Below are 20,527 nucleotides of genomic sequence, written 5' to 3' on the forward strand. Positions count from 1 at the left end.
AACTGCTCAATGACAAAGTTTTAGCAGCGAGGTATTTATTTGAGGCAACGTTGGAGAGCAGCTAGCTCGCACTAGACAAACTGCTCTGCCTCTTCAGTGAAAAGACAGGATTATTGTGCTGGTTTAAAAGTTAACCAGCAGGAGAAATGAACTCAACTCAAAAGAGAGATTATAAATCAGAATAACAATTTAATAAAATAATACAATAAGTACAATTATACAAACAAACAATTGGTCTTAACCCACAAAACCCAAATGTATAACCCAGCACCCTGGGACATGAACAAAGTGGTGTTCCTTGGGCCCCCCCCAAGTCCAAAGTAAAGGGAGAAGAGAAAAACCTGCTGGTGGGAGAGCTGTTGCAGTCTGGGAGAGCTGTAAGCTGCAGTCCAGTTGAGAGCGGTGAGCTGCAGTCTCCCTCTGGATCCCACGAGTGGTAAAAAGGTTCCAAAACTCCAAGTTTATATATTCTCCAGTTCAGGCAGGAATGCTCAGTCCTCCCCTCAGAGCAGGGAATTCCATAAAAGGGTATGAGGACAGGAACATCTACAGGCCTCTACTGCTAACAATTTCTGGGAAATGGCATGGAAGGCTATAGAATACACAGTTTTGGGTTACACCCATACCATGATGAACTGGTCTCAGCTGTCCTAACTAGGACAATTATATACCATTTTTACAAGTGATTACAACATTTTCACATACATATTCATATAACTGCAACATCTAGTTATAATATTCATAACAGGTGGAGTTTAGGCGGAGTTAGAGGTGTGGTCTTCAATTTGAGGAGAATCTAGGAGGGTCCTTCCTGTTCTTCATCCTTATGAGCCCCTGGCCCAGCCTCCATCCTCTTCATGAACTTTGTGAACTTCCCTACTTTGGCTACCTTTCTAGTGTATCTGGCAGAAGTTCCTGGTATCTTGGCAAGGTGTACCTATGTTTTGACTCACTTTCCCTTTTTATCAGTCTTTGTTTTCTTGAGCACATATACTTCTGTTCTTTCATGTCAGTGTATTCTACATACGTTAATGAATTATTGCCTCCGCTGTTTCTAAGACCAAGTTTTCTGTGCCTTTGCTTAAAATCTACATTTTGAATTTAACTCTCTGCTCTTCGTATTGCTATATAACATTTGCTTTCTAGGCCTTGCCTCGCTTCATTTCCCCCCTTTTCTTAAACTCACGAATTCTTTCATCAAGTTTTAGTTTTGAGGGTGTTGATAAGCTTGTATCATTGCCCAGATTACTTGTGTCTTTGTGATTATGTAGTTTACACCACAGCCATACGTTCAGAAGGGTTAGCAAGATTACAGCTATCGCTATGATCAAGATTGGGTGTATTAAATAATGAAAAACCTGGGTTGCTGTTGGGGAATATCCCATAAAGATATCCCACCAATGGTGTTTCCCTACTTGTTCAATTTTTGTTAAGATATTCTTTATTCCCGCTGAGTCATGCTCTACTTGCCACAGCATGCGTTGTGTGGTTTCGTTTACTTCTTGAACTAACTTCTCTATGTTGGGATGTGTGAGCATTTTTTTAAGACGGTTAATATCCATACTTATTTGTAGCTTTGGTATATCATGATATAAAGTGTATTCTGCTTCAATTAGTTGCTGAGTGGTTACAGGAGCGGTATAGTCAAAGTTACAGCCTACGATTTTAGTGAAGTTGCATATGCAAAAGTTAGTATTATTGGTTACTTCATGACAGTTATCTATGGTGATGTCACTACAAACAGTTCTTACACATGCACATCCATTACCTACATAAAATACTTGTGGTTGAGCTCTTTTGTGAGGAAGTATTTCAAAAGTACATACACTGTTTTCAGCATCTAAGCATAAATCTTCTGCTTCTACTATGGCATTTTTGCAGATATATCTTAATTGTCCCTTAGGGATACATGCTTCTGTGCTAATTGATTGCCATTTATTCTTAGCATTATCATAACTAGCCCAAACATTATGATCTACACGTTTAACAACAACATTTTGATGTATAGCTCCCAAAGTCAAGACAGGAAAGATAACTTTCTCCTCTGCAGCACTAATAGTGATAACATAGGCCTCAATGTGCTAGTGTTGTGGATTGTATGTAAAATTCACTAGTTGCCACCAGGCTTGGTGATCTTTCTCAAACTGACTGGTAGAGCTATTTCTTAGTATCATTTCTCTTATTTCCTGAGGTAGTGTACCTGATGCTCCTTCTCTCAAGATTCCTGCTGCCATTGACTGTACCCATTGTTGTGTTTGGGTGCACTGAATAGTATGTGCTACCTCTTTACTGATATCCCCAGTATAGTCTGCAATTTTAAGAAAATATTCAGCAGTATGATTCGCAAGTCCGATAGTACTTATCGAGAGTCCAATGGTCAGCACTGAGAGGATTAGAGAGAGGGCTGGATTCATTATGTCGGGTCTTCTTGCTTGTCCTCTGGAGCTTTCTTAACTCGAGAATAGTGGATCCATGTGGGTCACTCCTTTATCTGAACCGTGGTGAAGGTGGTCAGCTGCACTTGGAAAGGTCCCTCCCACTTCTCTTGTAGGGGTTTTCCTAAAAGATTCTTAACATACACCCAATCACCGGGATTAAACAGATGCAGTTTACAATCAGGTTGTTTGGGCTGGTGCTCTACTATTACAGCAGCATTTTTATCAAAATGTTTTCCTACAGCAATTACATAATCATATATATACTGATTACCTATTTGATCTACAGCATCGCTATTTACAATTTGCATAGCATAAGGTCAACCGTACAGTATTTCATATGGGCTTAGTTTCTCTTTTGATTGAGGTTTTTAACTCTCAACCCAATCAGAGCAATAGGCAAAGCTTGGTACCATTGTAAATTAGTCTCTTGACATATTTTAGCAACTTGTTGTTTGATGATTCATATTTTCCACCTGTCCACTGGCCTGTGGCCTGTAGGGCATATGCAATTGCCATTTAATTTGCAGTGCTTTGCTTATTACTCTCACAACCTTTGCACAAAAATGTGATCCTCTGTCTGAAGAGATAGTTCTTGGTACCTCAAACCATGGCATGATTTCATTTAACAAAGCTTTAGTTACCTCTCTCTCTTTGTTTGTCCTGCAGGGGTATGCTTCAGGCCACCCAGAAAATGTGTCAGTCAACACCAATAAATATCGATACCCCCCTTTTCTTGGGAGTTCAGAAAAATCAATTTGCCATACTTCACCTGGGAATTTGCCTCGGTTTATTGCTCCGTGACGTATTTTGGTTCCTGTATTTGGATTGTTCTTCAGGCATTGTTCACACCGGGATGTGACTTGCTTTATGGTGGTGAACAATTTTGGTCCTGCTATTCTGGCCTGTAAATACTGATAAAGTGGATCTAAACTCCAATGGGCTTTTTCATGTTCTGTTTTTATAAATTGCCACATTAATTTCCCTGGTATTATTAGTTGTCTGTTTCTAACTGTCCCCATCCATTGTCTAACAATTTGCCTTTGTTCTTTTGAATCCATCTATGATCTGATTCCTGACAATCTGGTTGGAAGTTAGTATCGGGTTCCCCTGGTACTAAGGTTGCTATGTTCACTTCCCCAGTTCTTGCAGCAGCTAATTTAGCTTCTGCGTCAGCTTTCCTATTCCCTATTTCTGGAACAGTGTTACCTTTCAGGAGCCCCTTGCAATGCATTATGGCCACTTGTGCTGGGAGTTGGACTGCTTCTAACAATTGTAGAATTTCTTCTGCATGTTTGACAGTTTTCCCCTGGGCAGTCAGCAGTCCTCTTTCTTTCCAAATTGCTCCATGAGCATGCACGATGGAGAAGGCATATTTTGAATCTGTCCAGATATTTATCTTTATGCCTTCTGCCAATTCCAGAGCTCGGGTAAGACCTATCAGTTCTGCTTTCTGGGCTGAAGTCCCTGCAGGTAAAGAATTTGATTTCATTACCTCTTCCGTTGTGGTCGCTGCATAGCCTGCCATCCTTACTCCCTGTTTCACGAAGCTGCTGCTGTCGGAGAACCAGTTGTCCGTATCTTCAAGCGGTTCTTCTTTGAGATCCAGGCGGTTGGAGTGGACAGCTTCAATGGTCTCCAGGTAGTCGTGCTCGAGTGGTTCTGCTGGCATTCTTCCTTCTAGAAATGAGGCTGGATTCACAATGTTAGTGACTTGTATGGTTACATCATCTGACTCAGCTAGTATTGCCTCGTACTTTAGGAATCTGGAAGGTGACAACCAATGGCCTCCTTTCTGCTTGAGTACTGCAGATACAGTATGGGACACTAACAGTCATTTTCTGGCCCAATGTGAGCTTTCTGGCTTCTTCTATGTTTATGATGGCTGCAGCCACTGCTCTCAGACAGCTGGGCCATCCTTTGCTTACCTCATCCAACTTGTGTGGTCCCAGTTGTTGTGCCAAGACTCCTAAAGCCATTCCTTGCCGTTCATGAGAGAACAGACAAAATGGTTTTGTTACAATGGGCAGGCCCAGGGCTGGGGCTTTCATGAGTTCCTGTTTCAGTCTCTTAAAAGCTCCCTCTGCTTCGGGAGTCCAGACTAGGATACTCTCAGCCTCTTTCAGCAAATCATACAGTGGTTTAGCGAGTATCCCATATTGATAAATCCATAAGCGGCACCAACTTGTCATTCCCAGGAAGGCTCATAGGTCTCTCACCGTTTCCGGTCTGGGCATCTGGCAGATGGTTTCTTTTCTTGCTGTTCCTAGGGATCATTGTCCTCTGGAAATTTCATATCCCAGGTACACCGCTTTTTCTTGCACCAGCTGTGCTTTCTGTTGAGAGACTCGATACCCACTTAAACCCAGGAAATTCAACAGAGAAATAGTCCAGTTAACACACTCTTCTTCTGTTTCAGTTGCTATTAGTAGATCATCTACGTATTGTAGAAGACTACTATCTCCTTGTGGCCTTTCCCATTGTTCTAATTCTTTGGCTAATTGGTTCCCAAAAATTGTTGGACGATTTTTATAGCCCTGAGGTAACACTGTTTATATTAATTGAGCCTTTCTCCCTTTTCTAACAGATTCCCATTCAAAGGCAAAAACCCTTTGGCTTTCTGGGGCTAAGGGAAGGCAGAAGAATGCATCTTTTAGATCTAACACTGTGAACCAAGTCAGACTGTCTTTTAGTTTTGCCAAAAAAGTGTATAGGGATTAGGAAATCTGATCCACATTCTACTAATAACTTCAAATTTTTTTAAAAAATGTCTCTATTATCGGTTCAATTCCTTTCCTATCTTTCAATCCCATAGGGGTATACTTTATTTAGGATTTGGTCAATGTTTTGCTTGCTATGTTCTGGTTTCATGCAGCTTATGGCTAAACTTAAGGCTGTTATTAATTGTTAATTCAAGTTTGCCTTTGTCAAATTTAATTACAGTTCCCAGATTTTCTAGTAAATCTCTACCCAGTAAAGACTTTGGAGGATTGGGTAAAAATTGGTGAATTCTCATTTGTTTCCCAATTTTGTATTTGATATGTTTTAGAAAATAAGCCTTTTCTGGTTGGCCTGTTGCTCCCATGATTTGTACACAGGGCAACAGGGGCTGAGAGAAATCCCAGCATCTGAGGGCCAGGACACTTCTTCACAAGACCTATTGATATTTAATAATGTTGATTGGCCTGTCTCCTGCAGCAAGATATGGAGAGACTTTGTGATGATGTTATCAGACCATGTAGAAACCCCTTTTTTCCTCCCCCCCAGGTAATCCTTGTTACAGGAAATATTAACCAATTGTGTAACTGTAGCAGAAACTTGTGTAATCCCCTAGCTAACATAGTCCATCCCCTAGTTAGCATAACCCATCCTCCTCATTAACATGTCCTGCCCCCAAGACCCTTAAATTGCGTTTCGCGTGTTCAACAAGGATTTCAGTTTTCACCCTCAAACCTGGGATCAGATAGTTATTGACCTCTTCAACGAAGAACAAATACAGGTTTGCTCAAAGAAAGAAGCATGTTGCCTACCATGAAACCAGTATCCTTTCTGAACAGAGAACCAAGAGGAAACTTTTTATACATTTGTGCCAGATTCTTCAAGGGTGAAAGTATCTTGAAGCTTTCTTAAAGTAAGGCCCTTAAAATAAGAAACATCATCAAAATTACTATCAAATAAAATTTTATTATTATTTATACAAGTACAACTTTTATGTACAATATTTATAGTATTTTATATTCAAAAATTTTCCCTGGAACTATTAACATCTTTTCCCTAGAGCTTTTTCTAAATAATTTGGTGTAGCACTTTCTTAAAATTCTGACAAGACAGCTATTAACTGAATTGGAGTAAAAGAATTATACATTATATTACTTCTCCGCACATAATATTTTCATCATAATTTAGTCAGTTAATTCAGGAGACTCAGCAAAGGACAGTGTGTGATTACTGTTTGTGGTCTCTAATTTTAATCACTCTTTGCTTTCAAACTACCACACAGAGGACTACCACACCTAGGAGATCAGAGGTGCTCTCAGGTCCCCAGGGCAGATACTCACATAATGTTCTAAATTGATTGATGTCAGACAGTGAAATTGTGGAGTTTATCCAACCCTGGAGATACTCAAAAGCTGTCTGGACAGGGTGACCCTGCTCAAGCAGAGGGCTTGGAGCACTGGCCTTCCACCCTCAACCATTCTGTGACAATCCTAGTGGCACAAAGAAGAGTTTGGATCAAGGGCATACTGTGACATTTTCTATGTCCTTAAATAAAACCTTAAAATTTTCTTTTAATGTTTTCATATAGAGCCTTGACAGAACAGTAGGTTTCTGTACAGAGGTACGGTCCTCATTGAAGACTAAATGCAGTCTCATTTCAATAACTATTCGTTCTCCATGACTGAATTACATATGACCATATTAAAGTATATTCCAACTTACCTGTATAACCATCTCATTGAATTCAAAATAGGTCCTCTTGAAAGGAAACAGTTAAACTGTTTCTGAAAATAACCTGGAAAAAGGAATCTTCTGTCTGAAGTGTTCTGACAGTATGTGTTCTGAAGAGACATGTCAGATCTTACCATTCCCTGTATCTCCCTTAAATGCATGGCCTTCTCCATATTAATCCACTTGTAGCCTAGAAATGTAAAACAGTTTTTAAAGAATTAAAAAATTAATTAATTGTATAAAAAGTAATCAACTTTTATATGTTATTTATTATGACATTATTTATTATCCTCTTATATGAAATTTCCCTCCTGTTTTCCTCTCCATCTTTTTTTAGGTGACTTTATGTCAGTGTAGAGTCGTGACGGTCGATAAAGACACAAAGAATCTAATTATGTGCAGAAAAGATGTCTGACTTTATTTTCTCATCTGCCTTTTTATACCCCTTGCTAGCAGCAAGCAGTATCCTTATTTTAGGTAAGCAAGCAACAGCGTTTTCATTGGCTAGGATCTATTGGTGACACATTTGGCAAAGCTCAAGGCCTTATTGCAGTTCCTACATCCTAGGCCTACCGACTTTACAGTCTGCCTTTGTTTCTCCATTAGAGCTGCGTACTGACTTCCTCATCATCAAGGATACACCTGAAAGTTTGCCCAGTCGATATATTCATCCTGGGAGCTAACAGATTCACTATTAACCCCTTTGACTTTAAACTACTCAGTTCTGAGGGCCAGAACAATCATAGGACTTGAATTAAAATACAAGATAAGCCTATGTTAAGTGACATAATAGATCATGAATTAAATTGTGCTCTCAAGTAAAGTGAAAAATAGTACCAAAACAGTGAAGAGACAGTCCCTACAAGGAGACAGCACACTGAAAAATAGCTAACCTTATTTTTCTGTTGCCTTGCTCCAGCTATAGCTTCTGGTAATGATTATGTGAGAATAAGGGTGAAGTTTGCAGAGTGCAACCAGAAGACTTTCTCCATTACCACACAGGTCATCACTACAAGAACTTGGAAATATTTATCCAGATATGCAGAATTTAGTCAGCCTAAATAGGAAAAATACAGAAATCATTCACATTTTAGTTAAAGGTATTAAAGACCACCTTTAAATGGAAAAAGTACATTTTCTGTTGCTTTGAGTGATGGAGGAGGTGTAGAGTACTGACTCTACTGGGTCTTTAGTATTCTCTGAGACTTTGTAAAAAGCCTCTTCATCTCACCTTAATGTCAGACATCTGTAATACAGACACTTAGATCTGAGCTAGTTATCTGGATGTCTTTTACAATTGTCCAAGAGAAACAAGTACAATTTATTTAACCTATTTGAAACACCTATTTTAGGACAAAATGAATTGTGCTCTATAAATGCCTCTTTTCTTTCCAATTACTGTAGTAGATACATATGAGTGTTAATACAGTTATCCAAACACAAGCTGATAAATCCCACCTTGCCACCCCTATTTTCTCTCAGCCTTTTTTTCACAGCTACCCATTTAAGCTCTAAGAGTTCAGTGGTAACTTCTAAGTTTGTGTGTGGATTAATATAATGGTGTCTTCAATCAATAATAGACTACTACAACAGCATCTTTAAACAACCAAGGCCTTATCCCAATATTGAAAGATTGGCATTGCTAATGTATTTGGAAATCCTTTCCTCACCTCAGAGTTAGGATAATTTTACAAGCTCCAGCCCATAAACCACTAAGCAGCTTTTATCTTGGACAATTGCATGAAGGACATCTCAGTGGCACTATCCAGCATTAAACCTTCATACAGGTCTTGCAATAGTATTTTGATTCCTCAGACTCCTCCTTTCTAAAAACCTAACAACCAGACACTGTTATTTTTACATAACTTAATCTCATTTTTCTATTAGGAAAATATAATCAGGAAAGCTCTAGCCTTGCTCTTGCTCTCTAAAATTCCCTAAACAGCAGCTTCATACCTATTGCTCAGACACATGGCTTTGTTCAGAAAAACACCATTCAGAAGGTGAGGAAAATATCACTATGAAAACAATTTGGAAAAACAAAGAAAAAAAGAAAGTTTTCTAATTTGCATTTTTAATTTCAGTGTTTGTTTTTATTGCCTACCTTCTTCTGTCACAGAGTCTGATTCAACAAAAATTATTTTGACTTCAGAGAAACTTCCTTTTACTCCCAAAGGAAGAAAACAAATTGTAAGGCTGCAGTGACATGAAAGCAAGCTGCTGTTTTTATTAGATTCAGGTACAATCAAAAAAGTAAAATTATTTCCATTTCTACCAAGGGAGTATTTACAATAATGAAATTTTGCAGTTTTGTAAGGGTTTGCACACTATGACAATGTAAATCACCCTGGGAGTTAGCTTCTGGCTTTAAGATATATTTTAGCCTTTTCTCAGCAACATGATTGCATCAGGACCTTTGTTATTATTTGAGAAATGTGACCAAAATATCCTTTCCTGTCTGCTGTTGTGAAAATGTCTTGCTATTTGTATTGTACAACATACTGGAAAGACCATTTTGCCTTCCAGCTCAGTAGCCCATCCTCAGAGCTCAATCATATTTATAGTCTTCATGTTTTGCAAAAATTTGTATTGGATTTTTACAATACCAAAGCTAGTACTTGTATTGCCCTCTGCAGGTTTTTTTGTCCACTTCCTTCCCCTACCTGTTTATGAAACACTTATCTCCTTGTAATGACTTTACATCGGAAATAAATGGAGCCTAAATTCCGCCCTCAAACAAGCATGCAAGTTTTTGTTGATAGAAATAATAAGTTAGACTCATATCCTCTTTATAGCTCTGCAGCTCTGCAGAGAATGCTCAGGAAAAGCAGATGGTATCCTCTCTGCAGAAGTGGTTCTGCCAGGCATAGTGACATTTACTTGTCAAGATGAAAATAATGAAAAATTAATCCTGTTGCCATTAGTGGCAAAAGGATAAAACCTCTTAAAGAGATGCATCCTGTTACACTTTAAAAAAAAAGTTGCACGTGTGTTTTGACAGAAGGGAAACCTACAGGTGTCTGGAAATATCAGGCAGTATCAGCCCAGGTTAGAATGTGTTGTGTTTTTTCTCCCTATGCGTTTCTTCACTCTTACTGTGAGTGTTCTGTGAAAAGAGGTCTTCATCTACCCTGTTTAAATGCTAACAAAAGACAGAACAGATAAACATGGAAGAGAGGAGTATCTGCAGCCAGGCTACTGAGTACCGTTTTATAAACATTAAAGAGATATGAAGACGTTTTGAATAAAAACATTTAGGAAGGACTTTCACAAGCAGGATAGACAACCTAAAAAGAAAGGGGAAAAAAAAGATACTTGTTTAAAAAATTAAAAAATAGATACATTATGATCATATGCTCCACTGTGATTGTTTTTTGTAATGTAAGTGCAGAATGAAGTGTGATTGGCAGAAGAAGAAAAATCTGTTAACAGCTTTGAAACCTGAAGGATGGCAATTGGTAAGACAGACAGAAGGATTAAATAGAGCAAAGCATAATAAAAAAGGTTTATATTTATACCTTACAGTTTCTAAATTTCTACAGATAAGTCTGTACTTCCTCATGTGTAGAATCTCTAGCAGGAACCATAAACGTAAACATTTATGGATAAATAAACTTGAATACAACCCAGACGCTAATGACTAATTCCTTAGTTAATTAATAAAAAGCAGCAAAAATGCATTTTCAAATCACCCTAATTTCAAGATCTGCTGTTAAGCTTCAACAGTATTGGAGGTGTGTTTCTATATGACCCATTTCAAAATGCATTTGCAAGCTAAATTAAAATTAGAATTTACAAAACACATTAAAATTTCCATCAAACATTGATAAATTCTTTTACATAAAGTGGTGAATGAAAATTTTCAGTGAAAACAAGGAATTCAGATTGACTTGTAATAATAAGTGCAACAATACTTTCTGCTAATGATGAGTAACTTGAGAAACAAATAATTTAAATGTGCTGTTGTAGAATTCAGTTTTAAAACGGGAAATAGAAAGCAAGACAAAAACAAAGTATAAGGAAACAGATCTGAAGTTAAGTCTAGATTTCCTTCCAGCAACAGTTCCAGGCCTGTCTATCAGTGGCAAGGCTCATCTATTTTATTTATTCGTGTCACTTTGTAAGGTGTCAGGCAGTATAAATATTTAACTTATTTAACTGCTGTATAACAGAGAAGTAGAAAATATTGAAAAGGTTTCTGGGTTTCTTTATTCTGTTTGGGAGGTTTGTTGTTTGTTTATTTTGTTTTTCTGTTCAAAATTTGAACTTAGAATTAAGAAGTCAGAATATAAGGAATTTTTACAGCCATAAATAAATACTTTTAAAAATTAATTTTAACTACAACAAGAAATATCTGATACCAGAAAACAGAAGAAGACAAAATGATAGAATCAAAGAGTATTTGATTCCCTTATTACACATTTTTGAGGAGTCTCCTTGAAAGTTAACAGATAGAGCTATTCAGAGTGACTTGACACTTGTCAATTACATAAATTTCTGTAAGAAATTTTGAAGCAGTCTCCTCTAATATAACACATGTAATATACACACTGCAGCAAGATAAACGCAGCTAGGAGGATTAAATGCAGTTTGTCACGCTTACACTTCACCCTTGAGGCCTTCCAAAGTAGCCATATCACAACCAAGGAGGGAATGGTCTTTGGTAGCAGGTAATATCACTGTAGTTTCTATTACAGATATCTTAAATTTCACGTTAGCCTCAGTAGGTCAAGGATTTAATTTGTTGCTTTTTAAGGAACAAATATTTGAAGTGGATAGAGAAAACAGTTGTAGTGAGGCGAAGAAAATCTTCAATACTGCAATATAAGCACAAATGGAACCTAAGCATCAGTTATATAATATGTTTTGTAACTATATGGAAAATACACCAACTCTTATCTTACATTTATTTTAATAAAATGTCATCTAGATAAAGCATACAGGGAAAAATATCAAGATTTATTTAAGAAAATTTCCACCCACCAATATCTCTCACAAAGCACACATTGCAGTGTTGCTAGGTAAATTTCAGAGTAAATATCTGCACATGATAGCCTGCAAATGGTGATAAAAAAATATTCAATCTGCTCTGGAGGTAGGGGGTAGCACAATGACATCTGCTCTTACATCTCTTCTCATTGTCAGCATGCAAAAATTCAGATAAACCAGAAGGCTGAAAAAAAAAAATCTGGTGTGCTTAGTACAAATGACAAATACTATAAGGAAACAATACCTCCTAATTTATTATAATGCTGGGATCTGTTCCCTTTGTGTTTATAAACAAGTATAGTTTATAAGTGAAAACAGATTGCAGGGACATTTTTAGAAAGAAATGAACAGACAATGAACAATTACATGTAATAGGAAGAAATTCCTAAAAAATAGATTGTTTTGATCAATGAATCATCTTAATATATTTATTTGTAATGACTCTACCAGTGGACAAGGAAGGGCTACAGAAGTCATTTATATGGATTTCTGTAAAGCCTTTGACACAGTCCCCCACACCATTCTCCTTCTGTTTAAACTGTAAATGGATGGATTTGATGAGTGGACTGTTAGATGGATCAGAAAGTGGTTGGATGGCCACAGAGTCCCAATGGACACCAGTGACCAGTGGTGTCCCTCAGAGGTTTGTATTGGCACCAGTGTGATTTAACATCTTCAGTAATGACAGAGATGAAGTGACTGAGGGACCCTCAGCAGGTTTGCAGGTGACCCCAAGCTGACAGTGCAGTGACACACCTGAAGGACAGGGCCATCCAGAGGGATACGGACAAGCTCCAGAAGTGGCCCCTGGAAATCTCATGAGGTTTAACAAGGCCAAGGGCTGATGCTGCACGTGGGTCAGGGCAACTGCCAGGATCAATCCAGGCTGGGGATAAGCAGTAGAGCAGCCCTGGGGAGAAGGACTTAAGGGTGCTGGTGGGGGAGAGGCTGGACATGGCCCAGCACAGAAACCCCCCGTGCCCTGGGCTGATCCCACAGCATGGGCAGCAGGGCAGGGAGGGATTCTGCCCCTCTGCCCCCTCAGGTGAGACCCCACCTGGAGAGCTGCCTCCAGCCCTGGGGGCCCAGCACAGCAAGGACATGGAGCTGCTGGAGTGAGTCCAGAGGAGGCACCAAGATGATGAGAGGGATGGAGCAGCTCTGCTGTGAGGAAAGGCTGGGAGAGTTGGGATAGCCCAGTATGGAGAAGAGAAGCTTTGGGGTAAGAGAAGCTTTGTGGCCTTTCAGGTTCTGAAGGGGCTGCAAGGAACATGGAGAGAGACTATTTACAAAGACCTCAAGTAATAGGACAAGGGGGAATGGCTTCAAACTGACAGAAAGTAGGATTAGATTGGATATTAGGAAGAAATTCTTGGCTGTGAGGCTGGTAAGGCCCTGGCACAGGTTGCTCAGAGAAACTGTGGCTGCCTCATCCCTGGAAGTGTCCAAGGCCAGCTTGGATGGGGCTTGCAGCAACCTGGGCTAGTGGAAGGTGTCCCTGCCCATGGCAGGGGGTGGAACTGGATGGGCTTTAAGGTCCCTTCCAACCCAAACCATTCTGTGGTTCAATGACATTGATTTGTTATTGCAATGTATGCATAAGTGCACTCTTTATTTATGTAAGTAACTTTTTAATATTTGTATAAATCTAACTTATCCTTCCCAAGTATGAGGGGGACATATTTCAGAATTTTATTAATTATGACCATAATCTAACCCCTTTAAATTTCTCCCTGAGTCTATTCTGTCTCTGTATGTTTTCCCTAGATTCCTTTTTTTCAGAAATACAAATTTTTGGTAACGCGAGTACCCCATAAACAAAATTTAATAGTTGAAGAAAAGCACCAGTGCTTAGTTTATTATTGACAATATCAGAACTTAACAAAAAGGGGGTGTCTGCTTAAGGGGGAATTTAGTTGCTTGCTATTAATTTTATCTAATTCACCTGTCTATCATTCACTGATATTGAACTTTATCTTCATTTAAACAGTTTTCCCCCTCCCCTTTTCCATTTTCCTTTTGGATTTCAGAAGGATATTGCTGAAATGTTCTTGCTGAATCCTGTCAGCACATTGTCTTTGGCTCAGATTAGTTTCTTCCTGCCATACCAATGTCAGGAATCTTACTGGAGTGCAGCATCTTCTGTGGTTTCTGACCTCCTAAGGAGCAAGATCTTACCACTGCACAGGGTACTAAAAAAGATACCCAAGAAGGTCTTTAATTGGCTTTGTAGTGAATGTTATAGTCACTTGCAGGCACTAAGGTGCTTCTCTTATCCACAGATCTTTCAGTCTTCACCTTGGTTAGTGCATATTATTTCAGCGTTATGAATTCTTGGAAGATTCTCCGTGGGGCTTCAGAACTTTCTGCCTGGTGCCTTCTGCCATTTACAGGATTTATTAAATTATTCCCTAAGAAATGTCCAGGGTCTCTCAATTCCTGTAACATCGTCTCTATCAGTTACCCTTGAGACTGGATTTGAGTTTCTATATTTGTCTTTTATTTCCCAGTATTTAGCTACTGAATCTCTAAACATCTTTTAAATGCAGGGGTTTTTGTTTGACTAGGATCAGTCTAGACTAAGGTCAGTCTAAACTGTTGTTCCATCAAAAGAATCTATCAGAAAGAATAAATGCAGATTTATTTTTTTTTAAAGCTAGAAATGCTGAATATTCCATTGCTGTTTAGCCTTAGAGAACTTTTTCTTCTGTAATTATAAGTTCATCATCATTTCCAGTTGTAGTCTTGGGCAGCCAGAAGTTCATACATTTTCTACAAGAGCTCCAAAGCAATGTGTAAATGTTCTATTCCAGTTATAGCCTTCTTGAAAGAGGAGGTAAAAGGAATTTTGAATGATGGAAGATGAGCCATTCAGGGGCTAAATGAGTGGAGGAGATGGATAGAAGGAAAACTGAGATAAAAGGGACAAATAAGGAAAACAGAAAGGGTAAACTAGAGTGAAAGAGTATCTGTGCTATTGAAAGCCTTCACTTAGACCCTTAAAATATTTACCTGCCAGATATTTTTAATAGGTGGGACTTGCTCAACTGCAAAAACTTGGGTTTGAACTTAGAGACAAGTGTGTTCAAAAAAGACACGTGAGGCTGAAGTGCCTTGGTTGGGAATTTGGTGAGACTGAGGCACTAAACACAGTGGTGGGTTGAGCTTTAGGTCCATCCTTGTCCTTCAGTTTCTGTTTGTTCTGGGCTTATCCAAAACTCATCTGGGAAATCTGGGGTGTGTAACAAGAGGCATGATTTCTTCACTTATAAGAACCTTTTGAAAATGCATTCATTAACCATTAGTAATTAATAAGTTGGTTTTGATATTTCTAATGTAGAAGCACCCAAAGGTATTCATTAAGACTCTTGCACCAGTGCTAATTGCTGAACAGGTACCTCATAAAAGATACTGCTGTTTTTAGGAATATAACTTATTAACTACTTGCAGCCTTTTACTTATTCAAAACTTTTTTTTTCCAAATAGAGTTGTTACTTTGAAGCTTCTTCTACTAGAGAGGTATGAAGTTTGGCCTAATTTGCTGAGGTTATGTTAGTGAACAGTGAAGCTGAACAGAAATAATACTTTGATGGTGTATAAGTCTATATTTTTTTACCCAATCAGAATATTTTTCTCTCCTTTACAGCCATAAGCCCCGGCTCTACTGTTCTACGTGCCCTCATTAACCACTGAGGAGAAAATCAATACATCATAGCAACATTAATTGGTAGGGTTTTTTTAAACCAAATAGCTACCAGTTTTGACAAATGTATTTTACTCAGGTCCAGTTCCATTGGAAAAATAATATTTTAAGTACCGCAAATGCAGTGTTCTTGGTAGTGGTTTTGGAAGAGAGAAAAGAGTTGCAGTTCTGCAGCTGGATTTTCAGGAACATCCAGAATAAATTCTAAATTGTGAAGTATTTCTCATAAACCATATTGTTACTAAATTACACTGTGTATTAAATATATACAGTATAAGTATGAACTGACACTTATGGCAAAACTTCTTCATTATTTAAAAACTACATTTTCTCTTAGGGACAGATTTTTTGTTAATATAACTTCTCTTTTTTCTTCCTCCCTGCTCTTTTTCTTTTTTTCTTTTATTTCTTTTTCTTTTTTATTTTCCTTTTTTCTTTTTTCTTTTTTCTTTTTCTTTTGTTATTCTTTTTTCTTTTTGTACTTTTATTTTTTCTTATTTTTCTTTTTCTTTTCTTTTTTTCTTTTTTCCTACTTTTTTCTTCCTTTCTGGTTTTTCTTTTTTCTTTTCATTTATTTTTTCCTTGTTTCATTTTTTTTTCTTTTTCTTTCTTTTTCTTGTTTTTTTTGTTTGTTTGTTTGGGAGTTTTTTGGAGTTTGTTTGTTTGTTTTTCCCCTCCTTCTTTCCCTCCTTTTTTGCCTCTCCCTTTCTGGGCTGCTTCAGAGCCAGGGCAGAGCCCTTTGTGACATCAGAGCTTTCTCAGCCACCATCACCAGCCACCACCACCAGCGAGGTCACAGTGGCCACATGCGATGCATCACAAAGGGCTGCTCTAGGGAAAGGTGCCAGCACTTAAAACCCAGGAGTTTTTGGCAGATCAGGAAGACCAATGTGTTGGGGTTTTTTCATCTGTATTTCTTCTCTGTACATATTTTAGCAGTAAGTTAGAGGGATGAAACTACCAAAATAGATCTTAGCCTGAGCAGAACGGACCTCACAGAACGTATTTCTCCCTAGACAATCTTACATCTCCAGAGTGAATGCTAAATATTTTAAGCAGAAATTAATAATTTTTGTCACATTTCCAAACCTTTCTTTTCCTTGGAATCAGCACAGCAGTTCAGTTTACTATACTTTCTGCTTCACCCTCTGTGCCCTTTGTTTCAGGTCACACTTGAGGCATGGCTTAAATTTTTAATGAGTAGGAGTTAGTGTTGGATCTCAATAACATTGACTTCAGGATTAAGGCAGTAAGTAATAAAGAAATTAAATCACCTGTATTACACTCCAAAGTTAGTCTTCCTTGTATTGCTGAAAATATCTGAATGAATCAGAAACATTAAGGATTTAAGGAACCTGTATGGCGAGTGGAAAGAAAACTAATTTTATTTTTATGTAGCTCTTGGTGTTATTACAAGACTTGTTTATAGTATGAGTTAGGTATTTTTAAAACCTGGATATTATTTTAGCTTAAACATGGAGATTTAGATGTGGCAGAGAACCATTAAAGAGAAAAGAAAAGTTAATATTATTGCACATAAGATATGACTGCGGTGAAGATAAGAAAATTTTGTCATCTGGAAACCTGAACAGAAATGGCTCATTACAATGAAGCATTGTGGGGAAGAAGTTTCTTTAAAAGAAAAAGGTGAAGAAAGGAGATGACTGAATAGAAGGAAAGTAGATAGCAGAAGATTGCCAAAAACAGCAAGTCACAAAAACATGCTGGATTTACAGACAGTTTTGGAAATATTGCTCTGGTGTTACTGCCATCTGGACAGGAATTGTTCCACCTGCCAAGGGCCAGATCTGGAAGGGATTTTGTGTTACTTCTTCCCAGATTAATGGTGCTAGGGAAAAAAAAAGAGCTACAGGAAGTGAAAAATTACTCGGAGACTTTTTCCTGATTCCACAATCACCACGGAGTCAAAGGTGGTTTAGGTTGTTTTGAAACTTGTTTCTGCTTAATTTGCCATATCTCCCAGCCATGTGGAAAGGCCATATTTGCCATACTGGTTTCTTACAACTATTTGAAGAAACCTGGAAAACCACTGGGTGTTTGTTTATATATTTGCTAATCTGTTGTTTAATGACATTAATGAATATGGGGGGCATGTAAAACACAGTAAAAATACTTAAATAACTTAAAAACATGACATGAATAATTTTTTTCTTAAATTCCCCATGCAACTGGAATGAGGAGAACTTAATTAAGCTAAGTGTTGTCTCTATTAAAAATGAAATCCAGATCAAGACATTTATTACAGTAAGCACAATTAAAACTGCTACAGTTCAGCAAATTATAGAGGAATAAACACATTTTGATAAATTCACTTTCATGTTATGCAAAAAACATTTCTTCTTCTACACTGATGATTAAGCTTTTCTATAACAAAGGGCATTAAATAATACATTAGAATATACATTATAAAGTCCAATATTTTCCTTTGTAATTAAAGTTGAATGGTGTTCCTAATTTTTGGATAGAGCAAGTGTTTGCATTAAGAATGAACCCATGTGCAAAAACATGTAGGTGGTGAATCTGAGCATAAAAAAAGAGAAAAGCTTCATGTTGAACTCTTCTCAACCTTTCCTATGTTTTAAAGACTAAATTAAATGTTTGAATGCTTCCGTCTCAGTAAAGTGCGGAAGCATTTCCTTCTTTATTATATCTTTCTCACCAAAGACATTCTGTAAAAAGATGTAATTGTCAGAGCAAAGGTTCTGGCTTTACAGAAGCTTCATGACTGTCAACTATTTCCATCATTTCTGAATGCAATAGGAAAGAATAAAACAGGGCTTTCCCTTTTCTCCCACCTTCTGCTGTAAGAAAAGGAAGCATTTTCTTCCATGCCCAAGTCTGAGACCTTCCAAAGTTCTCCCCTTTTAAGAGGTAGAAAGGACGCCCACTGACTGAATAGGATTTGGCACAGGTATGTAGAGCTCCCCTTTCTCACAGATGCCCTTGAAGATATTTACACTTGACCTCCCTGAATTGTTGAAACCTAGTTTACTTGGCACTGTAAGGCAGTGCAGAAATTCACCAAAACATCTAATCTCTACAGGAAAGATTTCATGAAGAAGTTTAACCAAAATACACGCGTGGAGATTTTACCCCCATTTTTATTTTGATATGATTTATCATCAGGCAGGATTTTGTTCTCCCCTCCAGCTTCCAATGAGTTGATACAATTGTTTTTCTTTACTACCATGCAGTAACAAGCACAAGGATAAAATACAAAAGTCCTTTCACTGTTTAACTGACACCTCTATCATAACAAGCTACATGTAAATCAATAACTCTCCCCTGCAGTTCCAGTGAACAACTGGTCCATGGGGCTTTGACATGGTGGAAATTCTGGTACGGGGCCAAAGGTGCAACATTCTATTTCCTTCCAGCTGGCATGAACACATGTATTCAGTGTGGGTCAGTGTGGATAACTACACTGATTACTAGGAGAAGCAGCCACTCCTCAACTACAATCACCACCTACATATTATTTGCATATATTTTTTTGTTAGCATCCTATTGAAGCTAGTTCAAAGACGAATAATTCTTTTCAGACTTGATTTTTATTTTTTTTTCAACTGATTGCTTGGCCAGTCACAGATCATACACTTCAAAATCCTTTCAGATTAAAATGGTAGGGTAATACTCTCACATCTTGTATTGGTAGAGTACAAGTTAATGATGTTAAAATTAGCAATCTGATAAAAGCCAAGGATAAAAAAATCTGATAAAAGCTAGGTTTGCACACTTGCCTTGTATTGATTCTGTGCATACTTCTAATTATCTGTGCAGTCAATAAAATAAGACGTAAACTCTCTGTCAATCAATGGAACAAAATGTAATATACATTTAATTATTTTATTCTGCCAAAATTAATACACCAATTTTAATAATCCAAAAATGTCCCTCCTTAGAGCTAAAAAATACTGTCTAGATATATTTCTTTAAAAAATAAGTAACGACATCTGAACGTGTTTGTCTGCCATAGATGGTTTTTTTCCTGTAATTTTCTTCTTACTCTATATGGCAAACCATTAAAATAATAAAATCACTATTTGTTTTAAATGCCTTGCTGCATGGGAACTGCATATAGCAATAATTTCTGCAGAGATAAAAACACTAATTTAGTGTTACCAGCCTTCAGATTTCTGTAACAAGTGTAGTGCCACTAAAGACCTACTAAGACTGTGCCCTTCAGAGATGAATTCGAGCAGAAATTTTAAACATGTAGATGGGCACAAAAAGCTGTTTGGAGCATGGAGATGGTGAGAAATAACCTTGTCAGTCAGTCTAATGGTTTCTCGCTTAAATGACATAAATCTGCATTAAAACATACATGGTTTTTCCTAAGTGCCAGTAATCTGTCCAGGGGGAATTAAAGACTGAAAGAAAATGCTAAAAGGCAGGATGCTCTCACTGACTGGAAACTACTTTATTGCCATATGAACACCAATCGTTCGCTCAGGGCAGAATGTCTGGGGATTACAAGTGCTACTGATATTTGTCAAAATGTGTTTTCTCTTTTTACCTGTATCTTTACTCTGTCTCTGTCCAAAATAATGATCCTGTTGATCCCAGTGTTTTGCTGTGACGAAATGGTGCTTGGCAGGCATGAGGCTACTGGGGAAAGTAGCCAGAAGTGCTTTGATGAAGTCTGCTCCCAAATAGGGTATTACTGCAATTGCAAAGAGAGTCATGATTAGGACCCCTTTCTTTCCAAACATGTTTTTATGACAAAAAAGGGGCTTTCACAGCACTAATAAGATGGTAATATACCTCTTGGTGACCCCTACAGAGAGATGGGGGACTTTAATAGATGATCGTGATCTCTTGTACATCTTATTTCACTGCCACATTTTTTTCTTCCTTTGTGAATGTGAACAAGTGATTAAAAAAAAAAAAGCCACAAAAGATGTCACATGAGAGCATAAACTGCAGTGAT

General features: G+C 37.7%; 1 protein-coding gene and 1 long non-coding RNA gene across 2 annotated transcripts; both read right to left on the reverse strand.

Annotated features, from left to right (window-relative positions):
• Nucleotides 1-2,080: 2,080 nt before the first annotated feature.
• Nucleotides 2,081-4,267, reverse strand: LOC120322909. The gene has a single exon (XM_039379463.1). The coding sequence runs from the start codon at nucleotides 4,105-4,107 to the stop codon at nucleotides 3,430-3,432; it is 678 nt and encodes a 225-aa protein (XP_039235397.1). The 5' UTR covers nucleotides 4,108-4,267; the 3' UTR covers nucleotides 2,081-3,429.
• Nucleotides 4,268-6,192: 1,925 nt separating this feature from the next.
• LOC120322910 lies at nucleotides 6,193-20,230 on the reverse strand. Its single transcript, XR_005562872.1, has 3 exons — nucleotides 20,114-20,230; nucleotides 7,778-7,941; nucleotides 6,193-7,074 (listed from the first exon to the last, which is right to left on the reverse strand). It is a non-coding gene; the product is annotated as an uncharacterized LOC120322910 (long non-coding RNA).
• Nucleotides 20,231-20,527: the final 297 nt, after the last annotated feature.

Source organism: Pipra filicauda, unplaced genomic scaffold (assembly GCF_003945595.2).
Source record: "Pipra filicauda isolate LSUMZ 115617 unplaced genomic scaffold, ASM394559v2 scaffold168_size1973030_pilon, whole genome shotgun sequence".
NCBI classification, from domain to species: Eukaryota; Metazoa; Chordata; class Aves; order Passeriformes; family Pipridae; genus Pipra; species Pipra filicauda.

Excerpts from the sequence above, each read along its gene's own strand:
- LOC120322909 (XM_039379463.1), bottom strand. The coding sequence starts at position 4,107 with ATGCCAGCAGAACCACTCGAGCACGACTACCTGGAGACCATTGAAGCT.